Below are 22,670 nucleotides of genomic sequence, written 5' to 3' on the forward strand. Positions count from 1 at the left end.
TGGGTCAGATCATCTCCTCCCAGCTCACTCACCCAGGTCTCGGTAATGCACACCAAACTGGCACCTTCATCCACAATCAAATCATGGATGAGTGCGGTCTTATTGTGTACTGATCTGGTGTTGAACAACAGCATACACAGGCCAGTGAGCATAGCAGATGACCAATGAAGAACCCATCCATGAGAGGAGTGGGAGTGAGGAACAAGGTATAGACAGTAATTCTATCGTAATTCACTACCTCCCCATGGCTATACCTCCCTCTACCCATGATCACTGAAACTGGGATGGTATTACTCAAGTTCCTCCTTACTAAGGCTCCTCCTAAACATCTGATTAGACTTCAAACTGGGCTAAATAAAATAAATACATAAAATTAACTTGAATGGATGGAATTTATGTGCCTTCAAGTCAACCTCGACTTATGGCAACCCTATGAAACAGCAACCTCCAAGAGGATCTGTCGAGAACCACCCTGTTCAGATCTTGTAAGTTCAGGTCTGTGGCTTCCTTATGGAATCAATCCATCTCTTGTTTGGCCTTCCTCTTTTTCTACTCCCTTCTGTTTTCCCCAGCATTATTGCCTTTTCTAATGAATCATGTCTTCTCATTATGTGTCCAAAGTATAACCTCAGTTTCATCATTTTAGCTTCTAATGACTGTTCTGGTTTAATTTGTTCTAACACCCAACTATTGGACTTTTTCGCAGTCCATGGTATGCACAAAGCTCTCCTCCAACACCACATTTCAAATGTTGATTTTTCTCTTATCTGCTTTTTTCACTGTCTAACTTTCACATCCATACATAGAGATCGGGAATACTATGGTCTGAATGATCCTGACTTTAGTGTTCAGTGATACAACTTTGCATTTGAGGACCTTTTCTAATTCTCTCATAGCTGCCCTCCCCAGGCCTAGCCTTCTTCTGATTTCTTGACTATTGTCTCCATTTTGGTTAATGACTGTGCCAAGGTATTGATATTCCTTGACAAGTTCAACGTCCTCATTGTCAACTGTAAAGTTACATAAATCTTCTGTTGTCATTAGTCTCCTTGACATTCAGCTGTACTCCTGCTTTTGTGCTTTCCTCTTTAATTTTCATCAGCATTTGTTTCAAATCATTAGTGGTTTCTGCTAGTAGTATGGTATTGTCTGCATATCTTAAATTATTGATATTTCTCCCTCCAGTTTTCACACCTCCTTCATGTTGGTGCAATCCTGCTTTCCGTATGATACGTTCTGTGTATAGATTAAACAAATAGGGTGATAAAATACACCCGTCTCACACCCTTTCCGATGGGGAATCAATCGGTTTCTCCATATTCTGTCCTTACAGTAGCCTCTTGTCCAGAGTATAGGTTGCGCATCAGGACAATCAGATGCTGTGGCACCCCAATTTCTTTTAAAGCATTCCATAGTTTTTCATGATCTACACAAAGGCTTTGCTGTAATCTATAAAGCACATTGATTTTCTTCTGAAATTCCTTGGTCTGTTCCATTCTCCAACGTATGTTTGCGATATGATCTCTGGTAGCTCTTCCCTTTCTAAATCCAGCTTGGACATCTGCCATATCTCGCTCCATATATGGTAAGAGCCTTTGTTGTAGAATCTTGAGCATTACTTTACTTGCATGGGATATTATGGCAATAGTTTGATAATTACTGCATTCCCTGGGATCCCCTTTCTTTGGAATTGGGATGTACAGGCAGGCCCCGCTTATATGGCAGGCTCCGTTCTGGACCCCCGCCGTAAAGCGGAAATCGCTGTAAAGCAGAACCCCATTGAGTATAATGGGGCGCGTCACGAGAAAATGCCGCAAAAGCGGCTTTAAAATGGGGAATGAAAGCCACTGCATTAGCGGAATGCCAGGAAGTGAAGCGCCGGGAAGCGGGGCCCTACTATATATTGAACGCTTCCAATCTGTGGGCCATTGTTTAGTTTTCCATATTTCTTGACAAATTTTTGTCAAAATTTGGACTGATTCAGTCTCAGTAGCTGGTAGCAACTCTATTGGTATGCCATCTGTTCCTGGTGATTTGTTTCTTCCAAGTATTTTAAGAGCAGCTTTCACCTCACATTCTAAAATTTCTGGTTCTTCATCATACGGTTCCTCCATGAATGAATCTGATTTCCTGGCATCTGTTCTATAGAGTTCTACAGTGTATTGCATCCATCTTCCTTTTATTTCATCTAGGTCAGTCAGTGTATTTCCCTGTTGATTATTCAACATCCCTACTCTTGGTTTAAATTTCCCTTTTATTTCTCTAATCTTTTGGAATAGGGCTCTTTTTGTTGTCCTATTTCTATACAATAACTATTGTAATAGTTCTCTTTGTCCCTGCGTACAAGTCACTGTATTGTTGCATTTAGGGTTCTGACCATGTTTCTATCTCCTTTTGCTTTTGCTTTCCTTCTCTCTTTAACCATTTTAAGAGTTTCTTCAGTCATCCATTGAGGTCTTTCTCTCTTTTTACCTAGAGGTATTGTCTTTTTGCATTCTTCCCTGATAATGTCTCTGACTTCACTCCATAGTTCTTCTGGTTCTCTGTCAACTAAGTTTAAAGCCTCAAACCTGTTCCTTGTTTGATCTTTATATTCTTTTGTGATGTTATTTAAATTGTATTTTGGCATTGTGATTGCTTTGTTGTTCTTCTTTAGCTTTACTCTGATTTTCGATACGACCAGTTCATGATCTGTACCTCAGTCTGCTCCTGGTCTTGTTTTCGCAGAAAGTATGGAGCTTCTCCACCTTCTGCTACCAATTATATAATCAATTTGATTCCTATATTGACCATTTGGTGATGTCCACATGTACAGTCATCTTTTCGGTTGCTCAAAAAATGTGTTTGCAAGACACAAATTATTGTCTTCACAGAATTCAATAAGTCTTTCTCCTGCTTCATTTCTGTCTCCTAAGCCCCATTTCCCCACAATTTCTAGTTCTTCTCTGTTCCTTACTTTTGCATTCCAGACCCACATGATTATCAGCACATCTTGTTTTGGTGTGTGATCAATTTCCTCCTGTACTTCTGCGTAAAATCTCTCAAATTCTTCTTCTGCATTTGCTGTTGGAGCATAGAGTTGGATGATGGTTATGTTCATAGGTTTCCCATTTAATCTCATTGATATCACTTGCTCAGACCTTGCATTGTAGCTCCTAATTGCTTTTTATTAGTTTGCTTAATTTTGATTAATTGCTTTTGATATATTAATTTGAATATGGAAGTATAATATTGTGTAACTTTTTTCTTAATGTAAGATTATTTATTGTCAGTCATTTACCAGAGCAAATATACAAGAGGAACAAACATATATTTCAGCCCTTCACAGCTACAAAATCAGCAAGAATCTCTTCAAGAAGAGTTAGTTGCAGTTGACGGGTGAAATAATACGCAGACAACAGCAGCTATGGTTGAATAAAGGGCCAGTTTATTAAATAACAAACAAGAACATTTAAAGCGACCTGCAGAGGTGAAACCTAAGTGCGGGAACTAACTATAGGCAAGCAGCTTGCCCTACAGCTCTCGGGCGACCAGCCCCTGCTGGGGCAAAGGGCAAGCCCCTTTTGCTTACCCCTTGCCCCGGCCACACCTTACAGGTGAGTAGGGAGGCCTTCCCACGTTACCACCCCCTGGGGCCATAGAACCCTCAGGTGGATGAGGTAAGTTGGCCCCAAAAGCAGCCCATATCCTGCCCTCGGGCCGTAAAACCCTGAGAGACAGGCCTGTGGAACCACCAATCACCTTGAAAGGTGCCTAAGGGGGCCACCTAGCTGTCGTTACCTATTTCCCCTCCCGCACTTTACCGCCACAAAAAGGGGACAAATCTCTATTTAGTCCCCCTTTTCCCCACTGCATAGAAGAACTTCCAGCAGACTCCTCTGCAGGTCTTGCAAGAATATGTCATTCCCTGTATCCAACAGGTGAACGCCATCGGCCCTATAGAGTTCAACCCCAGAAGGCTCACCCGGCCCCACCAAGGCCACCATATAATGTAATAATAGAATTAATTACCTCAACCTAACATATTCCTGGGCCTAGCAAGAAGTCGGAAGCTTAACCAAGAGCTCCGTATCCCCCAACAGCCACCATGTAATAAATTAATAGAATAAAGTACCTGCAACCTAATATAGGCCCGGGTCTAGGAAAAAAACTGTAAGCCTAATCAAAGAGCCCCACACAATTGCCAATAGAGGCTGCCAGGGCCTCACCCACATCCCTCACTGTGTTGCGCCCCCTACCTAGGCTGAACTCACACCCAGCCTTGGCAATCAAAGGGGGAAATAGGGCCTGTGCTGGTAGGCTCGAAAAGCCTGTGCAGCCTCCTCCCATAATTTGCTCTGAGCCTGCAGTAACTGGCCCAAGGTCACCCATTGTGCCTCACAGCTGTTGGGGAGACTCGAACCCTGGTCTCGCGGGTCGCAGTCCAATGCCCTAACCACTACACTAAACCACCTTTTCTCCCACAACCTGCCCTGGGCTAAGGGTGTGTGTGTGGTTTTAAATGCCCAAAGGCCTAGGCAGCAAGGGGTTGCCAAATATATATATAGCAAGTTTGTTAGCTTGATATGTTTATTGTATTTTACTTTATTTTATGAATGTGTTTCTTTCTTTTACCATTATCAACCCAGACGCTTCCCGCCCACTAGGCCCTTTTAACAAGGCCTGCTGGCTAGGCACATGCCCCTTTTGGCCCAACTTTCCCCTTCTTAGGAGGCATTGGGCTCATATCTGTTTATCATTAATTATTTAATATTGAATGTAAATGTTCAATATATCTAAGTGGTACTCTTATATTACCTTCACCCCCTTCCCCTTTTATGGGGGGGGGGGAGAAATCAGCAACCCACAGGGATGTGTCTGTCTGTCTGTCTATCTATCTATCTATCCATCCCTTTAACTGCCTAAATATACTTGCGTAATATTTAAATGTATGTGGTTGTAATCCTTGTTTAACATCCACTCCCTCCTCCCTGTATAGGGGGTAGGATGTTTGTGTAATCTTGCTTAACTTGGCCAGGCCTCACCACCAGGCCACCTGCAGCCACACAGCTAGGGTTGCCATATTGCCCGGTTAGCCGGGTTTTACCCGGATTCTATGCATGCCACCTGGCGCCCGGCTAGCCCTTTAGGTGGCCCGGATTCTCAGCTTTAATTTAAAAAAAAAAAGTTTCTAGGTGGTCCGGTTCTCGAGATATACATAAAAACGTCAGCCGCCCCCCCACACTGTTAAATCTTTCTTTAAACAGTACTGTATTGCACTTCGTAGCTTTAACCCCGCCCGTTCAGGATTGCAGCCAATCAGGGATTGTGTTTCAGTTTCATTGACCTGAGGCAGTGTCTAGAAAACAAAATGGTGGTTTCACCCCCTGTTTATCTGAAAATCTCATAAATTGGGTAAGTATATACATTTCAGTTTTTTTTCCTCTTGTGTGCAGGAGTCAGATCTTGGGCAGTGTTTTGAAAACCTTCCCAATACTTGCTTTTTGTAAAAGCAATGCTAATCCCATATGCCCAGAGTAAATCCCATTGAATTCAATAGGACTTACTTTTGAGTAGACATGGTTATGAATGTGCTGAAAATCAATGGGACTTTGGAGTGAATGTAAAAAAGAATTGTGTTTGTGCCCTCCAGTCCTATTTTAAAGCAAGTAGGCAGGGCTTACTTAGGTATTACAGTTTTTATTCTGTAGGAAAGTAATACTGATTTTTTTAAAACTAATACTGATTTTTCTGCAATGACCAACTGGTTTGACAATAAACTATTATATGGGGTGTCTGTATTTATACATCTGCAGTGTGTGTGTGTGTGTGTATGGAGTCTTTCCAACACCCCTGTGAGGTAGGGTTGGAAACCAAGGCAGCTCACAACAAGAAATAAAGCCATTTAAAATCCAATAACCATAAAAACAAGTATAAACAGTTGCAAAACAGCGTAAAGTGGCATGAATCGGAATCTTGGGTTGTGTGAATGAAGTTGCTTATCACCTGAAGTTGCATTTCTGTCCCTGTTTGAGTAAGCCCCACTGAATATGCTGGGACTTGCTTCTGAATAAATAAACCTAGGATTGCACTATAAATATCTTTACAGTTTGTGTAAATAATAAATATATTTGATAGTCATGCTTTTATATAAATATTTCTTCATTTATCATATTTTTGGTTTTTGGTTAGGAATCCTGACTGGTTGTGAGATACTTAGTTTTCTGCCTTACTCATAGGAATCTTGTTGTGGTTGGTATGGTATCACATTTAGGAAAGTGTTACTGCCTTTTGTGTTGTTTTTTTCCTATTTGCATTTCACTTATCTTTAACCTCACTCCGTTACAGCCATAGAAGCAACAGCAGCATATGCAAGATAATTAACTGCAAAAGGGCAGGATATAAATACTCTTAATCAATCAATAAATACTCCATAGTGTTGGAAACTAGAGTCTAGGCATTTAAGGCTAAAAATGTTGCTTTTAAAAAAAAGATTTCTCACATCTTTCCCCAGTTTTTGGTGGTAATTCCTAGGCAGAAAAACAAAACAACTGGACAATCCAAATATTAATATGCAAATATTTGCATAATATGCAAATAATATGCATAATATGCAAATACTTTACATAATATGCAAATTAACCTGCCCGGATTTGTGGAACTGGAATATGGCTACCCTACACACAGCAGCATTAACAGTTGTTGCCCTCGTGGCTGCAACCTTAAATGGGCTGATCAGGCCCAAGCATCGACCATGCGGCCAGAAAATGGCCACTGCTCTCTGTCCCTCGCTGTTCAGTAGCTCCGTCTTGTCCCACGCCGTCATTCTTCCTCTCTTTGTCATCACAAGCCAAGAGGAAGTCGGAGGTGGTGGCGTGGGCTTAAATAGCCCCTTAGCTCCGCCTCCTCCATGCAGAATGTCGCGCGTCATCTCAAGGCGACGCACGACGTTCCCTTCCTTAAAATGGCTTCTGCGGCTTCACCCTCGGCCGCAACTATGCTCTGCTCCCCAGAGCTTCGTGCAGGTAAGCGAAGCTGCACTTCTGGTCAACATTCAAATGAGAAGATAGCTTATCACATCAAAAAGTAACAGAGATTTTTTTAAAAAATCAGACCAGATTAGTTTATTTGTATGCAATCATTAGATTACCACAAAACTATGTGAACATAAAATTAACAATAGTTAAGCCAGTACTATCTACACATAGAAAAATAAAATAGTTTAAAATCTCATTATCAAACTACAGCTTCTGAGTCTTCCTGGCCAGATACAACATTTCTCTTCTTTTCAAATTAAATATGTAACTCACAGATATGTACTGAATGTACCTAATTTAGGGTGATAGTAGACTAACATGCCACTAAACCAAAGAATGAGGAAATTTCAGACTACTCTATTCAGAAATTAGGATTCTCCCCAGACAATGTTGCCAGGTTGAAATCTGTCACTGAACTCTGATAGTGTCTCTTGTTTGCCTGGATGGAGTATGTATACATGATTATGTATACATGTATGTATGTGTCTAAGTCTCTGACTTTTGCATGCCTGGGATACAGAAAGATAAGAGTAGTCTCTACTGTTCCATCCACAATTGTGTCACACCATGCCCACAAGTTACTTTTTTGAACTACAACTCCCATCAGCCCCAGCCAGCATGGCCACTAGATTGGGCTGATGGGAGTTGTAGTTCAAAAAAGTAACTTTTCCAAGCTCTGGTGTGGCTTCACCCACTAAGGCATGTGGTCTTGAGCAGGCTGCCGATGAGGAAATGTGGTCCCAAGACAGGAAAAAAAAACTTTCTCCACAGCTGCTGTAAATCAATGAGGAGTCTGAGTAACTGGAGGCAGAGGGTTGGATCAAAATGCTGAGCAAAAACCAGACTACTCATGCACAGATTTCCCTTTTCCCCTTTCCCACTTGATTCCCAGTCCCTGAACAATAATGCAGTAGGCTGCTGTGAGGTCTGTATGAATGGAATGGGATGTGGTTGTAAGGGGGATGCAGGAGACAGGGAAGAATCAGTCAAAAATGGGCATAGGAAAGAAAAAGCAGAATTGTGATTTGCCTGAGATGCAGCCTAAGCAATTATCTGAGGAGACTTTTAATTTTTTTTTGTATTTTCCACACCGCCTCTTGGATGTCCTTGTTCCTGAAGCTATAAATAATGGGGTTAAGAACTGGTGGCAAAACTGTATACAGTACAGCAGAAATCAGGTCCACAGTGGGAGAGGAAAGTGCTTTAGGCCTCATGTATGAAAAAAGAGCTGAGGACATGAATAAAGAAAAGACAGTCAGGTGGGGAGTGCAGGTAGAGAAAGCTTTATATCTACCTTGAACTGATGGGAACCTCAGCACAGCAGAGAAGATGTAGCCATAGGAAACAAAGATGAACCCAACAAAAAATGAATTCACTGTAATCCCAAAGAAAAAAATCAGAATCTGGTTAACTTTTGTATCAGTGCAAGATATCTTCATCAACTGAGGGACATCACAGAAATACTGCCCAATAATATTGGACCCACAGAAGTACATCCTGAAAGTGACACTGGTCTGTAACAATGCATAGATCAGGGCAGTTATCCAGAAAGCAACTGCCATTTGGGTGCATGCATCCCAGTTCATGATTAGTCGGTACTGTAGAGGATGGCAGATTGCAACATAGCGGTCATAAGCCATGATAGTGAGCAAGGCAAGCTCAGAACCTGCAAGGCTGATCAATAAGAAAACCTGGGCAACACAGCCGGCAAAAGAAATCAGTCTGTTGTCTGTCCAAGAAGCAACCATGGTTTTGGGGATAGTAGTTGTGATGTAACCTATATCTGTCAGTGACAGGTTGACCAAAAAGAAGTACATTGGAGTATGTAGTTGGTGGTTTAGAACTATTACAGTGATAATGAGACAATTCCCTACTAAAGCTATTAAGTAAATGCAGAGAAACATCACAAAATACAAAATCTGCTCATCTTGGTTACTAGAAAATCCCATCAGATGGAACTCTGTTACCGTAGATTGGTTGGCCATTTTATCTCTTTGAAATGTTCTGTAGAAATGATTTCCAAGTGGGTAGCTGTGCTGGCCTGTTGTAGAAAAATAAACAGAGAGACCTATCTCACCTTATAGTATAAGGAGTTAACGACAGTGAATTGGGAGATGGTAGGGATGGGGAAGAAATGTGATTCCATTTAAAGACACATCTATCAAACCCATACGTTCCAAAACAATGTGAGAACTGAACATAGCCATCCTTTGAAATTCACATTTATTTGAATTTTGCAATGCAATTCTACAACTAAACCATTTTTACTAAAATGCGTACATTAGAGAAAATGTGTTGCAGAAATGTAGAGTCCTGAATGTCCGACTGGAAAAATGAGACACTGAGAGAGCTAAAATTGACAGATCTTTCCATCTCTAGTTGAGAGATTATTGGGGGCAATATTATTGCTTTGCAAATATCCATTAACTTCCAAACTGTCAATGCACTTGATATATTTTTTTTTTTAAAATGTGGCAAGTTTTCAGCCAACTCTGTTGCCCTACAAGGGTGTTATAACTTCTGTATCCTTCACACCCATTTCCTGATGCTATGTGTTCTTTTCCCGTCATGCACAATTATAGCATAAACCTCAGTAGGGAGGGAAATCTTCATGGATATAGTTATACACACAAAGGTTGCCATGGCATATAAGTGATTGGTCTTCCATATCCATTAGCAGTCTTTCTATGTATAACTATATACTCTCTATGTACTGTATAACTATATGCTATATGTTCATCCTCATACAGATGTCCAGGATGTGTGGACAGATGTCAATGGAGGGCCCCTATGGGGGTGACGGATGTCAGGCAAGGTTGCTCCTCTTTCCTACAGATTACTGAGGTGTATGAACAGGTGTTATTGGAAGGCCCAGATGTGAGCATGCAATGGGGGGAGCTACTCAGAACTGCCCCACTTCCACTCCTTCGTCCTTTGTTGATGAACATGGGGGCCATAACATCTATATGGGACTTGTGTGTCTCTTGTTTCTTCCTTCACTTCCCCACTGCACACACAAATCCACAAACTAGATCCCAAGGCTAATTATTTGAGGAATACATACTTATCTCTGGTTTGTCCAAATGAAACAAAACTCGTCAGCAATTCACAATTACGTTCTTTGTATGCAAAAGGAGCTCCTTGTTCTACTCTAACTATCTCAGTTGTTAGCAGTTGCTAGTGCTAAAGTTTGTTAGGGAAATTACTAGTTCAAGGAACTCACCTTGTCTCTTGGTATTCCTCCCTCAGGTCACATTGCTTTTATGAAGCACACCAGAATATTGGGTTCATCCATACACTGTCTGAAAGAGGAATCCTGTATGAACATTGGAATTGGTGATGGCAGTACTAGACATGTGTGACATACATTCAAATGACACAATTAATCCTTCTCAAAAAGTGAGTGGAAAGTTTACAGATCAGGTGCATGAATGTTTTAACCTTTTATATTAGATGTGGCAACATATTCATGATGGAATTTGTGCAGAGATTTACACGCCAATAAAAATAGTGTATGCTTCCAAGGTATTGAATGAAACAGGGCAAAAAAAAGATTATAATTTGGAGGAAGTTGAAGGTGGCTTGGAGAAACAAACTAATATTTACAACCAGTAAGTTATATGAAAAGTTTACAGTTTAACTGGGGAAAAAATATCAACAAACATAAATACTTCAGTAGATCCATCCCAATTGTATGTTAAATCAACATTAGAAAACAATTAGATTCTTGAGATAGCTCAGCAGAATAAAGAGAAAATATATAACATTTGAACCGTACTATTAGATATAAACAAATAAACAAAACCTCCATGGAATCTGGTGACATCAAGGATCTTCTCTAGTATTATGCCAGGTGTGGGAAACTATTGGCCCTCCAGATGTTGCTGAACTACAGCTCCCATCATGACTGGCCATGCATGCTGGTGCTGATGGGAGTTGTAGTTCAACAGCCTCTGGAGTGCCAAAAGTCCCGCATACCTGTATAATTTCTTTATGAGTCATGACATTAACTATTTTTCATATTAATTCCATACCACTTTATAAGAACCTAGCTATTCTTGGTATTTGCAGTAGAAATAAGAGATAATAAGCTCAGGAATGTTTTGTTTTTGAGAAGCATAATCACTAACAAATCTTGCTAGATTCAAATATCAGAGTTTGAGACAAATCACTAAAATTCTGAAACACAACATTATTGTTTCCTATAAAAAATAGTATTTTCTTTCATGATATAACTGAAATCCTATTAGAACTGAAATCCTAAGCACTTTTGGAGCCCTGGTCCCTGCTGCTGTTCAGGCATGAGGATTCTACTCACCTCCATTCTTTGCTTGGAAGAGCGGAGTGCCCACGTGCTTAACTATGGTCTTTATTAGAAGATGATTATTAAGTAGAGATTAAGTCATCCTTTTTGTCTGTGGTGTTTCAGGGATTCACTCCATAGAGAACCATAGAGGTCCCATGACAATGTGCAAGAATTAACTTAATAAACAAGAGATGTATTGTCTGTCTTTCCAGCCCTTCCTTTTTCTTCTGTCTTCAAAACCTTCACCCTGACTATGGATAGGGGAAAATATTGAGTTTAATTCACAATTGAATGCAAGCCTACCTAACTCACATTTTCCAAAACAATATGCAAACCAAAGTGCAACTATTCAACAAAATCCACACATCTTTAAAATGTTGCAACTCATTTCTCCAAACAAATAATGTGTACAAAAATGCATGTATTAAGGGAAATGTGCATCAAAATGTATATTGTTGCACGCCTCCCCCAATCTCTGAGCGGTGAGATTTCAGGGGGTCCCTGCGCCCATCCAGGGTTTGGTTTCCTTTGGGAAGAAGGCCAGCGGAGACTGTGGTGTCTTTATGAAATATGGTTTATTTATGTACACACATTCCAACCTGAGCTTAGGATGGAGGGGTTCAAGGCATCAGCAGTCTAATATCCAGCTTTTCCATCTAGGTGCAGGGGCATCCTATCGCCACGATGCAGGGAGCCAGCCTCTGCGCATGCCTGCCGCCCTAGATCTCCAGTACACCCACTTCCAACCCCAAACACACTTCTCCCCGCCCAGGAGTGGGGGGGAGGCTCTCCTCCAGTAGAGTTTAAAATGACAAAAGGATCTTCCCAGCCCCTTTCACCAGTTACCGGGCAACTAAATAGGACCATTAACTACCTAGCCACTCTATTTGATTAACAAAGGAGATTCATCTGGCTAGCAGAGCCAGCCTCCCAGGCATAGGATTCCAAATCAGAGGCTGGAAAGGTGACCCACAGAAATCATCCATTCCAGCCCCCCCCATGCTCATAACACTACACCCTTCTTTGAAAGAGGTCTGTCCCAGACCTGCAAAAAACAACAGAATAACAACTTTTCCTACAAAGAAATAACAGATACAGGTTAGGAAGACATTGCAATATACATCATTACAACATAGTCATTCTACAGTCTCATTTCCGTACAAGTACAAAAACAGTCCATTCCCTTACAACACCTTTTTCCATTAATTACTCTCTCTTTGGGCTTCCTCTTCTTTCTTGGAGCTCCCAGTCACAGTTCTGCATCCAACAGCTTACCCAGTCCTCATAACTTGGCAGTTGCCTGAGTTCCTGACATGTTTAAGCATGCCCTCAACCACATGTACATTTACTCCTTGCTCCCCCAAACACTTGTACATACACCCACAATCCAAGTCACAGAATAACAAATCCTAAACAATAAAATCTTATTACCAAAAAAACCCCTATCAGCATGATTCCTAAAAAACCATTAAACAGCTCATATCCCCACCAGCATGCAGAAGGGCACAAATCAACAGCATTACACAGTCCCATAAGCACAACCCCCACCCCGAAGCCATGCGGTTGCCAACATGGCCCTTTGTCTTGGGGCTTCATGGCGTTCCCAGTCCAAGCTGATCCCTGCTGCTGCCTGCAGGGGGTTGGGACTCCTTTTCAGGAACAGATTTGTTTCCTCCCCAGCACATGGCAGGCTGTAGCCATGTTCTTGCCACTCTCTGCTCTGGGAAAAGTCTTCAAGCCAGTCCACTTGGTCTCCTGCCCCAAACACCAAATCAAAGTTCTGCCACAAGTCTTTATCCGGGGGGATCTTCTTAAAGATTAGCTGGCCTAGTCCACCCAGGCTGGCAGAAAGAAATCTTCTCTGTCCTCCCTCACAATCTCCAGTATGAAACATGGGCCCAAACAGAGGCAGGAAACCCTCCCAGTGTCTCTTACCATCCAAACTCACTGAGTACTGGGTGCCTCTCACTGCTGGAATTCGCCCAAGGACTGCACCCATCATAGGAGCTGCATCCCACCCCACAAGACCATTATGGGGCACCCAAGGGACAAAGTCACTTGGGGATTTTATCTCACCCATCTCTCCAGGCGCTGGGAGCTTCTCTTGAACTTGAACTCCCTTCTCAGGTTTCTCCTGCTGCACCTTTTCTTTCACAGCCATTTCTCCAGGCGCTGGCAGCTCCTCTCCAGCCTCTAGTTCACCTTTGTCTGAAGCTTTTTCTTCCTCCTGCACTTTCTCTTCCACAGCTGGCACACAGGGAGCAGAGAAATCTATCAGCAGCATCTCTTCTCCAGCCTCTATTTTACTTTCTTCGAAGGCATCTTCCTCTTCTTTTTCCAGCCTGTCCTCCTTCAAATCTTGGGGTTTCACTTCCAGCTCTCTGCTGTTTCCCCCCCCTGGCAGGCTCCTGGACAATCAAAACTTCTTCTTCCTCCACTACTGACTGCAACTCCTTACAGCCCACTCCCTCCAGCTGCCCATCCACTTTCTGGATCTCTTTAGCCACCTCCATCTGGGTGCTCTGCAGCTGGACTCCTGGGTCACACTCGACCCCTTGTAGTGGCTGATCAGGCAGGGCTCTCACCTCCTCACATGGGGTCTCCTTTTTCTCTCCAAAGATGCTTTCATATATCTCTCCCATTCGTTTCCAATGCTCCTGCCGCTCCTGTTGCTTTTGCTGCTGGTCCTCCTGGCGTTCTTTCTGCCTTTGCTGCTGGTCCAGCTGGAACATCAATTTCATCTGTTCCAGGAGAAATGCTGTTCTCCCCTCCATCTTGACTCAGGCACACCTTGCTCCCAAGGCTTCATCTAGGAAACTCAATCCCACTTCTAACACCAGTGTTGCGCGCCTCCCCCAATCTCCGAGCGGTGAGATTTCAGGGGGTCCCTGCGCCCATCCAGGGTTTGGTTTCCTTTGGGAAGAAGGCCAGCGGAGACTGTGGTGTCTTTATGAAATATGGTTTATTTATGTACACACATTCCAACCTGAGCTTAGGATGGAGGGGTTCAAGGCGTCAGCAGTCTAATATCCAACTTTTCCATCTAGGTGCAGGGGCATCCTATCGCCACGATGCAGGGAGCCAGCCTCTGCGCATGCCTGCCGCCCTAGTTCTCCAGTACACCCACTTCCAACCCCAAACACACTTCTCCCCGCCCAGGAGTGGGGGGGAGACTCTCCTCCAGTAGAGTTTAAAATGACAAAAGGATCTTCCCAGCCCCTTTCACCAGTTACCGGGCAACTAAATAGGACCATTAACTACCTAGCTACTCTATTTGATTAACAAAGGAGATTCATCTGGCTAGCAGAGCCAGTCTCCCAGGCATAGGATTCCAAATCAGAGGCTGGAAAGGTGACCCACAGAAATCATCCATTCCAGCCCCCCCCCCCCCATGCTCATAACACTATGTATTAGTGAAGACAAAAATGTGGTAGGGAAAATTGCTTGCAAAAATATTATATAAGACCAAATTACATGCAAAACATGGATGTTGCATATAAATCTTCTGAATATTCAATTCTCTATATAAAACTGTTCCTACTAAGTCAGATACATTCTGGTGTAATTAATAATTAACTGGTTGTAGATTTTGTCAGAAGGCTTGGGAAGAGCTGTTCGAAAAGTGAGAACCATGGGTGATGCTGCCCTAGTTTCAGTGGCCAAGGGTAAGGGGAGATAGAGAAGGGAGAAGCCATCATGGAAGGTGAGGCTGAGTCTCTTTATTGCTGTTTTGCCCTGCCTACCACTCCCATTGCCGGAGTCCTGGTCGCTCAGCTGATGTGCTGCTGTTTAATGCCAAATCAGTATATAATTTGACCTCACATCCATGATTTGATCATGGATGAGGGTGTTCATCTGGCATGTATTGCTGAGACCTGGGTGGGTGAGCTAGGAGGAGTTGATCTGACCCATCTATGCACATCCAGATACTTGGTGCAGAATTAGCACAGACTACAGTGATGTGGAAGGAGTGGCTGTAGTTCACAAGTTTCCCATCATCACCAGAAAGTCCTGGTGTCTTGGAGCTGGCTGTGAGGGTCTGCATCTGGTGAACTAGGATTGCTGCTTTTGTGCCATCCATCATGTTGCCAAACAACTTCTCTGAACGAGCAGGCAAAGATGTTCTTGGCTGTGTTGTTGAATTTTAACTTCAGTGGTAAAACTGCCTTTAGTGTTGCAGCTGAGAATATTATACCCTCAATGATGAAAATGGGGCTGTCTCATGCTGTCATCAATCTGACACACAGGACATGGCATACTGTCAATTTGGACTTTGTTCCTGATGGAGGAAATGGTGGTCTGGAAATAGGAGCTGTGAATATCACCCTATTGTCATGATTGGAACCCTTCCTTGTGAAGTTTAGACTCATGGCTTCAGTTATCCCAGCAGGGGTGCAATTGGATGGACCACCTATTTGGTTGTTCATCCCTGAAGACTAATGGAATCAAATGGATTCCTAGAAGCTCTAGGTGTTCTTTTCCAGTGGATAGAGTAGACAAACCTTCTGAACCCCTTCCTTTGCTATGGAAGAGTGAGACATATTGGGCTCTTGACACCATTGACCTCAAGTGCTCCCTCTGGCACTGCAGAGAACATTCAATGCTTGGTTGTATCAGATTCCTAAGAACAATTAAACAGAATAGATGATGGCTCGAGTTGCAACCTTGGTCTCCTTCTGGGAGGAAGGGCAGAAAATAAATTATTTTAATTAATAATGTGCTGCAGAAGTTGCCTACTGCATGCTGGTGAGGGTGACAAATAAGGGCAACTTCTCTGCTTTATCCTCAACATCCAGTAGAGTTTTTTTTATTTTGTCTAGGGCTTGTTAACATCTACTTCAGGAAATGGAAATTTAGACCCTTCAGAAACCCATGCTGAGTTATTTCGAAGTCACTTTGGGGGTAAAGTCAGTAGCAATTTTGATGCCATATTTACTGTAGTGTCCAGTGAGATCTGTAGCAAAACGTCATGGGATCAGTGTCAGTTAATGAGGCCTAATCACCTAGACAAGGCACTTGCAATGATGTGCCCAAATATGTTTTTCCTAAAACCTTGCCCATCTTAGCATCTTAAAACATGCTGAAGGGGTATGGCTTCCCACAGCAACAGTTGGACAAAGAAATTTGCACACACAGGAAGTGGTGCTGGCCCACTTCAATGTCTTTCAAAGAGGATTAAACAAATTCATGGAGGATAAAACTATCAATGGCTTTTAGCCATGACGGCTGTGTTCTGCCTCCACCATTGCATACAGTTTGTTTCTGAATATGCTTCTGAAACCACAGGAGGGAAGAGTGCTCTTGTTCTGAATCCACATTGTTGGGAGAGGGAGTGCTCCTGCCAGTCTGGAAAGAGGTGATGATCTGAGCACTCCTCAAAACACCCACACTGGACCCACTGGCCTGTGACCCCCCTCCCCCCGGTAAATCAACCTTTGGGGGAAAATGATTGAGGGGTTGTGAGTAGACAGTTGCAAGCACACTTGGATAAAAGTGATTATCTTGACATATTTCAGTCTGGGTTCAGGCCTTGTTATGGGATGAAATTAAACTTGGTTATCCTGCTGGATGGCCTTCATTGGGAGAACAGTGGGAGTGTGACCCTGTTATTCTTATGTGATCTCTTAGTCATTTTTGTACCATTGACCATAATATCTTCTTGAGCCGACTCAATGAGATGGATATTGGAGACACTGATTTACCATGGTCCAGGGGCCGTTCGACAGAATATCATTAGGTGACTGTCTGCTTGTCACCTGGCAGTTGTCCTGTGATGTTCTGCAGAATACCATATTGCCCCAATGCTATTTAACAACTATATTCACTAATAGGCAAAAAACCTTGTGCTTGAAGAATGTACCTATAGCCCACAGATATTTCTATCAAACTTTAAAAAGCAGGGAAATTGCACAGCTATAGTGAATGCACCAGGGGAGCAGGAGACCTGACCTCTCTGAGATATTGTACTGCCGTACAAACTTGTCAAAATGCAAACACAATTTGGGTTGGTCTTTCACAGTCCAATCCACTTGCTGTGTAGCTTGGAAGAATTTGGTTTTTTGCCTATTAGTGAATTTCCCTGCTTTTTAATCCGGGAAGTAAGAAATGGGATCCTGTGCAAGCTTGCTGAGAATGGATTGATCATGCTTATTGAGTTCAGTGGGATTTACTCCCCTGCAATCATGCTTAGGATAGGTGAAACTGACCACAGGGGATGGGGAGGGCAGGAGGAGGAAGAGGAAGAGGAAGAAGGAGGGGAGGAAAGGCAGAGGGGAGGACTGGGATAGGAGCAGGCAGGAGGGGGAGGGGAGGAGGACAGGTTTGATCATTTGCATGTTTATTGAGTTCAGTGTGATTTACTCCCATGCAATCATGCTTAGGATAGGTAAAACTGACCTGGGGGAGGGAGGGAGGACTGAAGGGGGAAGGGGAGGAGGAAGAAGGAAGAGGGGGGAGGAGGAAGAGAGAGGAGAGGGGAAGGAGGGGGAAAGCAGGTCTGATCATCTGCATGCTTATTGAGTTCAATGGGATTTAAAAAGGTAAAGGTGTCCCCACACTTGTAGTGCAAGTCATTTCCGACTCTTAAGGTGACGTCTTCTGACGTTTACTAGGCAGACCATATATATGGGGTGGGATTGCCAGTTCCTTCCCTGGCCTTTCATTACCCCCCAGCATATGCCGAGTACTCATTTTACCGACCACGGATGGATGGAAGGCTGAGTGGACCTCGACCCCTTTTACCGGAGATTCACCTTCCTCCTTCCGTTGGAATCGAACTCCGGCCATGAGCAGAGCTTTCGGCTGTGTTACCACCGCTTACCACTCTGCGCCACGGAGGATTTACTCCTATGCAATCATGGTTAGAATTAGAAAAACTGACCATGGGGGAGGGGGGGAGGGAAGGAGCAAATTGGAGGGGGGCAAATGAAGGGGGAGGGGAAGTTTGATCATTTGCATGCTTATAGATTTCAATGGTATTGATGCACGTCTCCCCCAATCTCCGAGCGGTGAGATTTCCGGTGTCCCTGTGATCCTCCAGGGTTTGGTTTCCTTTGGGAAAGAAGGTCAGCAGAGACTGCAGTGTCTTTATGAAATATGGTTTATTTATTTACATACATTCCAACCTGAGATTCAGAATGGAGGGGTTCAAGGCATCAGCAGTCCAATATCCAGCTTTTCCATCTGGGTTGCAAGAGGCACCCGAAAGGCCATGGTGCAGAGAGCCAGTCTCTCTGCCTGACTTCCAGTTCCCAGCAATTCTCTAGACACAACTCAAAACTACAAGCCTCTGCTGGGCTCCAGGAAGTGGGGGGATGCTCTCCTGAAGAGTTTGAATGACAAAAGGGTCTTCCTGGCCCATTCACCGTTGCTAGGCAACTGATAGGCCCATTATCTTACCTGGCCAATCTATTTGATTAACAAAGGAGAGACTCATCTGACCAGCAGAGTGAGTTTCTGTCCCCAAGGCATAGGATTCCAAATCAGAGGTTGGAATGGGACCCACAGGAATCATCCATCCCAACCTCCATTCTCATAACAGTATTTACTTGTGTGCAATCATGCTTAAGATAGGTAAAACTGACCATGGGGAGGAGGAAGGGGAGGAGGAGGAGGAGGAAGGGGAAGGAGGGAATTTGAAGGTGATGGGGAGGGAGGGGCAAAGGAAGGGGGAAGGAAGGGTCAAGAGGGAGGGGATAGGAGGGAGAAGGGAGGGTGTGTTTAATCTAGGGTTGCCAGGCTCCGGGCCTGAGAATGATTTTATATCTTTAAGAGAAGAGAAAATCCAGCCAAGTGCAGGTTTTCTTGCAACACTGTAATGGGAAAAACCACAAGGTGAAATTCTCACTTCCCCTGCACAACTTTTAAAACTATAGAAGACCTCTTGGAGGCTGGGCCTGGCAACCCTAGTTTCATCATTTGCATACTTTTTGAGTTCAATGGGATTTATTTCTGTGCAATCATGTTTAAAAATGGAAATGGATTGCCTTCAACCGAACTTATGGCGACCCTTTGAATAGGGTTTTCATGGTAAATGGTATTCGGAGGTGGTTTTACCATTGCCTTCCTCTGAGGCTGAGAGGCAGTGACTGGCCCAAGGCCACCCAGTGAGCTTCATGGCTGTGTGGGGATTTGAACCCTGGTCTCCCAGGTCCTAGTCCAACACTGACCCAGGGAAGGGGCAGGGAGTGGGAGGGGAGGAGATTGGGTGGGTGGGCACTGGGCACAAGGGAAGCCCCTTTCCTTTCCAAAAGGAAAACATTGTAAACAGAATCATTCTTTTTCAGGCTTTCCCCCACTGTTTTATTCTACAGCATGCACCTGTAGCCTCCCACCAACATTTAAACCAAAGCTGTCCCAGGCCACATCCACATCAGACCTTTATTTCACTTTGGACAGTCAAGGCTTCTCTCAAAGAATCCTGGGAAGTGTAGTTAGTGAAGGGTGCTGAGAGTTGCTAGGAGATGCCCTGTTCCCCTCACAGACCTTCAATCACAGTGGCTGACTGTTAAACCAGTCTGGCCACTGGAGCTCTGTCAGTGGAATAGGAGTCTCCTCTCAACACCCTTCACAAACTACACTTCCCAGGATTCTCTGAGGGAAGCCATGACTGTCTCACATGAAATCAATGTCTGGTGTGGGTGTGGTCTTCCTGATTAACCAAGCCCAGCAGCTATGAGGCTTTTAGAACACTGACAGTTGGTTCTTACTGAGCATGCCCACCCTTATCATTGGCTTTGAGCCAAAATTTATTAACTTAATTAAAAATCAGCCAGACATTTTTAAAACTTTTAAACTGCAGAAGATGGTCAGAGTATGGGGCAAGGTCAGTATTAGGATTACAGGTACTCTGTGAACATGGCTGATTTTTAATGAATTTCAACAGATTATGAGAACTCTCAGAAAAAAGTCCAAAAGGGTGCTGAGGTTTTTCCCTCTCTTTTTAGACTTTGAACTCTCTGTTCTGTCTGACTGACCACTGTCATTCATGTGCTTGTAACCTTTGGATTGGATTACTGCAATGCACTCAAGATGGGGCTTTTTTTGAGGATGGCACGGAAGCCACAGTGAGTACAAAATGCAGTGGCTCAACTGCTCACTGGAGCATCATGTTACACCACTGCAGAAAGAGTCACACTGCCTACCAATTAGTTATTGAACTAAGATCAACATGCTGGTACTGGTGTATATATGCAGCTTGAGACTAGGATACCTAAAAGAAATGCCCCATTCATTATATACCCAGTCAATCACTACACTCTGCAAGAGAGGGCCTCCTGCAGATACCATCCTATCAGGAACTCCATTCCATATAATATGTCATGGCACCTACCATTCGGAATTCGCTCCCATTATGAACCAGGCAAGGCCTGCCTCTTCTTTTTGGCGCCTATTGCAGACTTTTGTTTTTCAACAAGGCAAAATTAAAATACAAATGGTTTGAAGTGTGGACATATATTCTTTAGAAACGCATCCCAGTGGGGAGTTGCCAGAAAAACATTATCAATTATGACCTTCAGAAAGGCTTGGAAAATGTGTTAAGGGTTTTGGTTTTGATGAGGTTACAGGTTTTGATGAGAACAAGCTGGCAGAAAATGAAGGTGGGAAACTGCTTATGTTTAACTTAATGGTGTGGCATTATTCAGTGATACTGATGTTTTTAGGTTATTATATGTATTATATAGAAAGGTGGCATAAAGATGGTTTAAATTATCATTCTCATTAATAGCAACCCTGGATGGTTGAGCACCTATTGATTTGGACCAAGATTATGGTGTTGGCTTTTCCATGCAAGAGACACACCTTAGGTATGAAGACTTAAATACATTGTGAATTGTGGTGGAAGTGTTTAAACTTTTGAAACCTCAATATGGACTTTTGAGAAGTCGGGGGGGGGGCACAGAGGAAGAAAACTGGAAATGGGAGGAAGAAATTTATACTGCATATAGCAGAAATCTCCCAGTCTCTCCAAACAGAATGACAAGGATCACAGACTAGATGAAGCACTGGGAATACACTGCAATAGTTTGTGGATGGCCCACTTGTAAATGTAAGCAAATTATGTTGAGTGTAGTACTGAGTAGTTTTACATAAGAAAACATTTTTAAATCCTCATCCTGACTCAGGAAAAAAATCATACTAACAGTTGTTAGAGTATATTTTGACTTAGCAGTTTCATAGAAAAATATCTTTAAGAATGCAGATTACAAGCTTCGTAATTCCAAGAGAGGAGAAGGACCTGTCAGTGAAATGGAGTTTATTTGCTAGTCATAGATTGGATTGGGGTGGGAATCTCAGGCTTCTTCTGTGAGAAATGCAGCTCTCACAAGGCCACATTCCCTCTCCCCAGACCACAACACTTGCTTGCCCTGCTCCACATGCCAAGTGTTTTTGCATGGCTGGAATGTGTCCTCTGCAATGTCTCTTGGTTTTTTGGATAGATATTAGAGAGGGGTGGGTGAGTGTGTGTAGAAACTATCCCGCTGTACAACAGTAAAACTGAAATTACTTGTTCCATTCACTTTGTCCTCTGGCCCCTATAACACTGACATTTAGACCTCAGAAGGGTGCCCATAAGATAATGTAACCCTGAGGCCCAAAAGGGTTCCCCGCCCCTGGAATACATTAATGCTTCAAACAAAGTTAAATTAGCCCTTTATGTATATAAACTGCTTAGAGATTTTGAATAGTGTCAGGTACAGCTGACAAACATCCTGGACAGGGATAGCCTGACGACTGTAGTCCATGTGTTGGTAGCCTTGCTGATGGATTACTACATTACTCTGTATGGGGGGGCTGCTCTTCAGCCTGTTTGGAAGTTCCAGCTGGTGCAAAATGCAGTGGCCAGATTGGTGATGGGGGCACATGGCCAACAATGTAGGTCCAGGACACCTTAGGGATCACCTGAACCCTTGTATCCCAGCTCGATTATTAGATCATGTGCGAGAGTGGCTCACTGTCTTGAGTTGACATTGTTAAATAATTGGGCCTTCAGTGCTCTGGGCCTGGTTCTCTGTAATGCTCTGCCAACAGGGATTCAGCAGGCACTTTCTGTGTTAACCATTAAAATATATGTAGGCAGTTAAGAAGGTGTCTCTTTGCAATAGTTGACCTTGTTTTTACTGCAATTTAATGGTTTTTATTATAATCTTTATTTGTTGTAAATGGTTGTGATATAGAATCATAGAATAGTAGAGTTGGAAGGGGCCTATAAGGCCATCAAGTCCAACCCCCCAATCTTTTGAAATGAAATAGTCATATACAAATGCTTGTAAATAATAAAATAAAACATAAATCCTATTAAGTTAAAAAATAAATATATAAAAATAATTTGAATATAAAATAAAATA

The 22,670-nt window shown here is 43.0% G+C and overlaps 1 protein-coding gene across 1 annotated transcript; it reads right to left on the reverse strand.

Moving 5' to 3' along the window:
- Positions 1-8,065: 8,065 nt before the first annotated feature.
- On the reverse strand, positions 8,066-9,001 carry LOC133367810 (olfactory receptor 14A16-like). The gene has a single exon (XM_061591913.1). It carries the CDS (start codon positions 8,999-9,001, stop codon positions 8,066-8,068), a length of 936 nt encoding a protein of 311 aa, XP_061447897.1.
- Positions 9,002-22,670: the final 13,669 nt, after the last annotated feature.

Source organism: Rhineura floridana, chromosome 11 (genome assembly GCF_030035675.1).
Source record: "Rhineura floridana isolate rRhiFlo1 chromosome 11, rRhiFlo1.hap2, whole genome shotgun sequence".
Classification (NCBI taxonomy): Eukaryota; Metazoa; Chordata; class Lepidosauria; order Squamata; family Rhineuridae; genus Rhineura; species Rhineura floridana.

Bases quoted from the DNA above. Each gene is read 5' to 3' on its own strand.
- LOC133367810 (XM_061591913.1), bottom strand. From the start codon at position 9,001: ATGGCCAACCAATCTACGGTAACAGAGTTCCATCTGATGGGATTTTCT.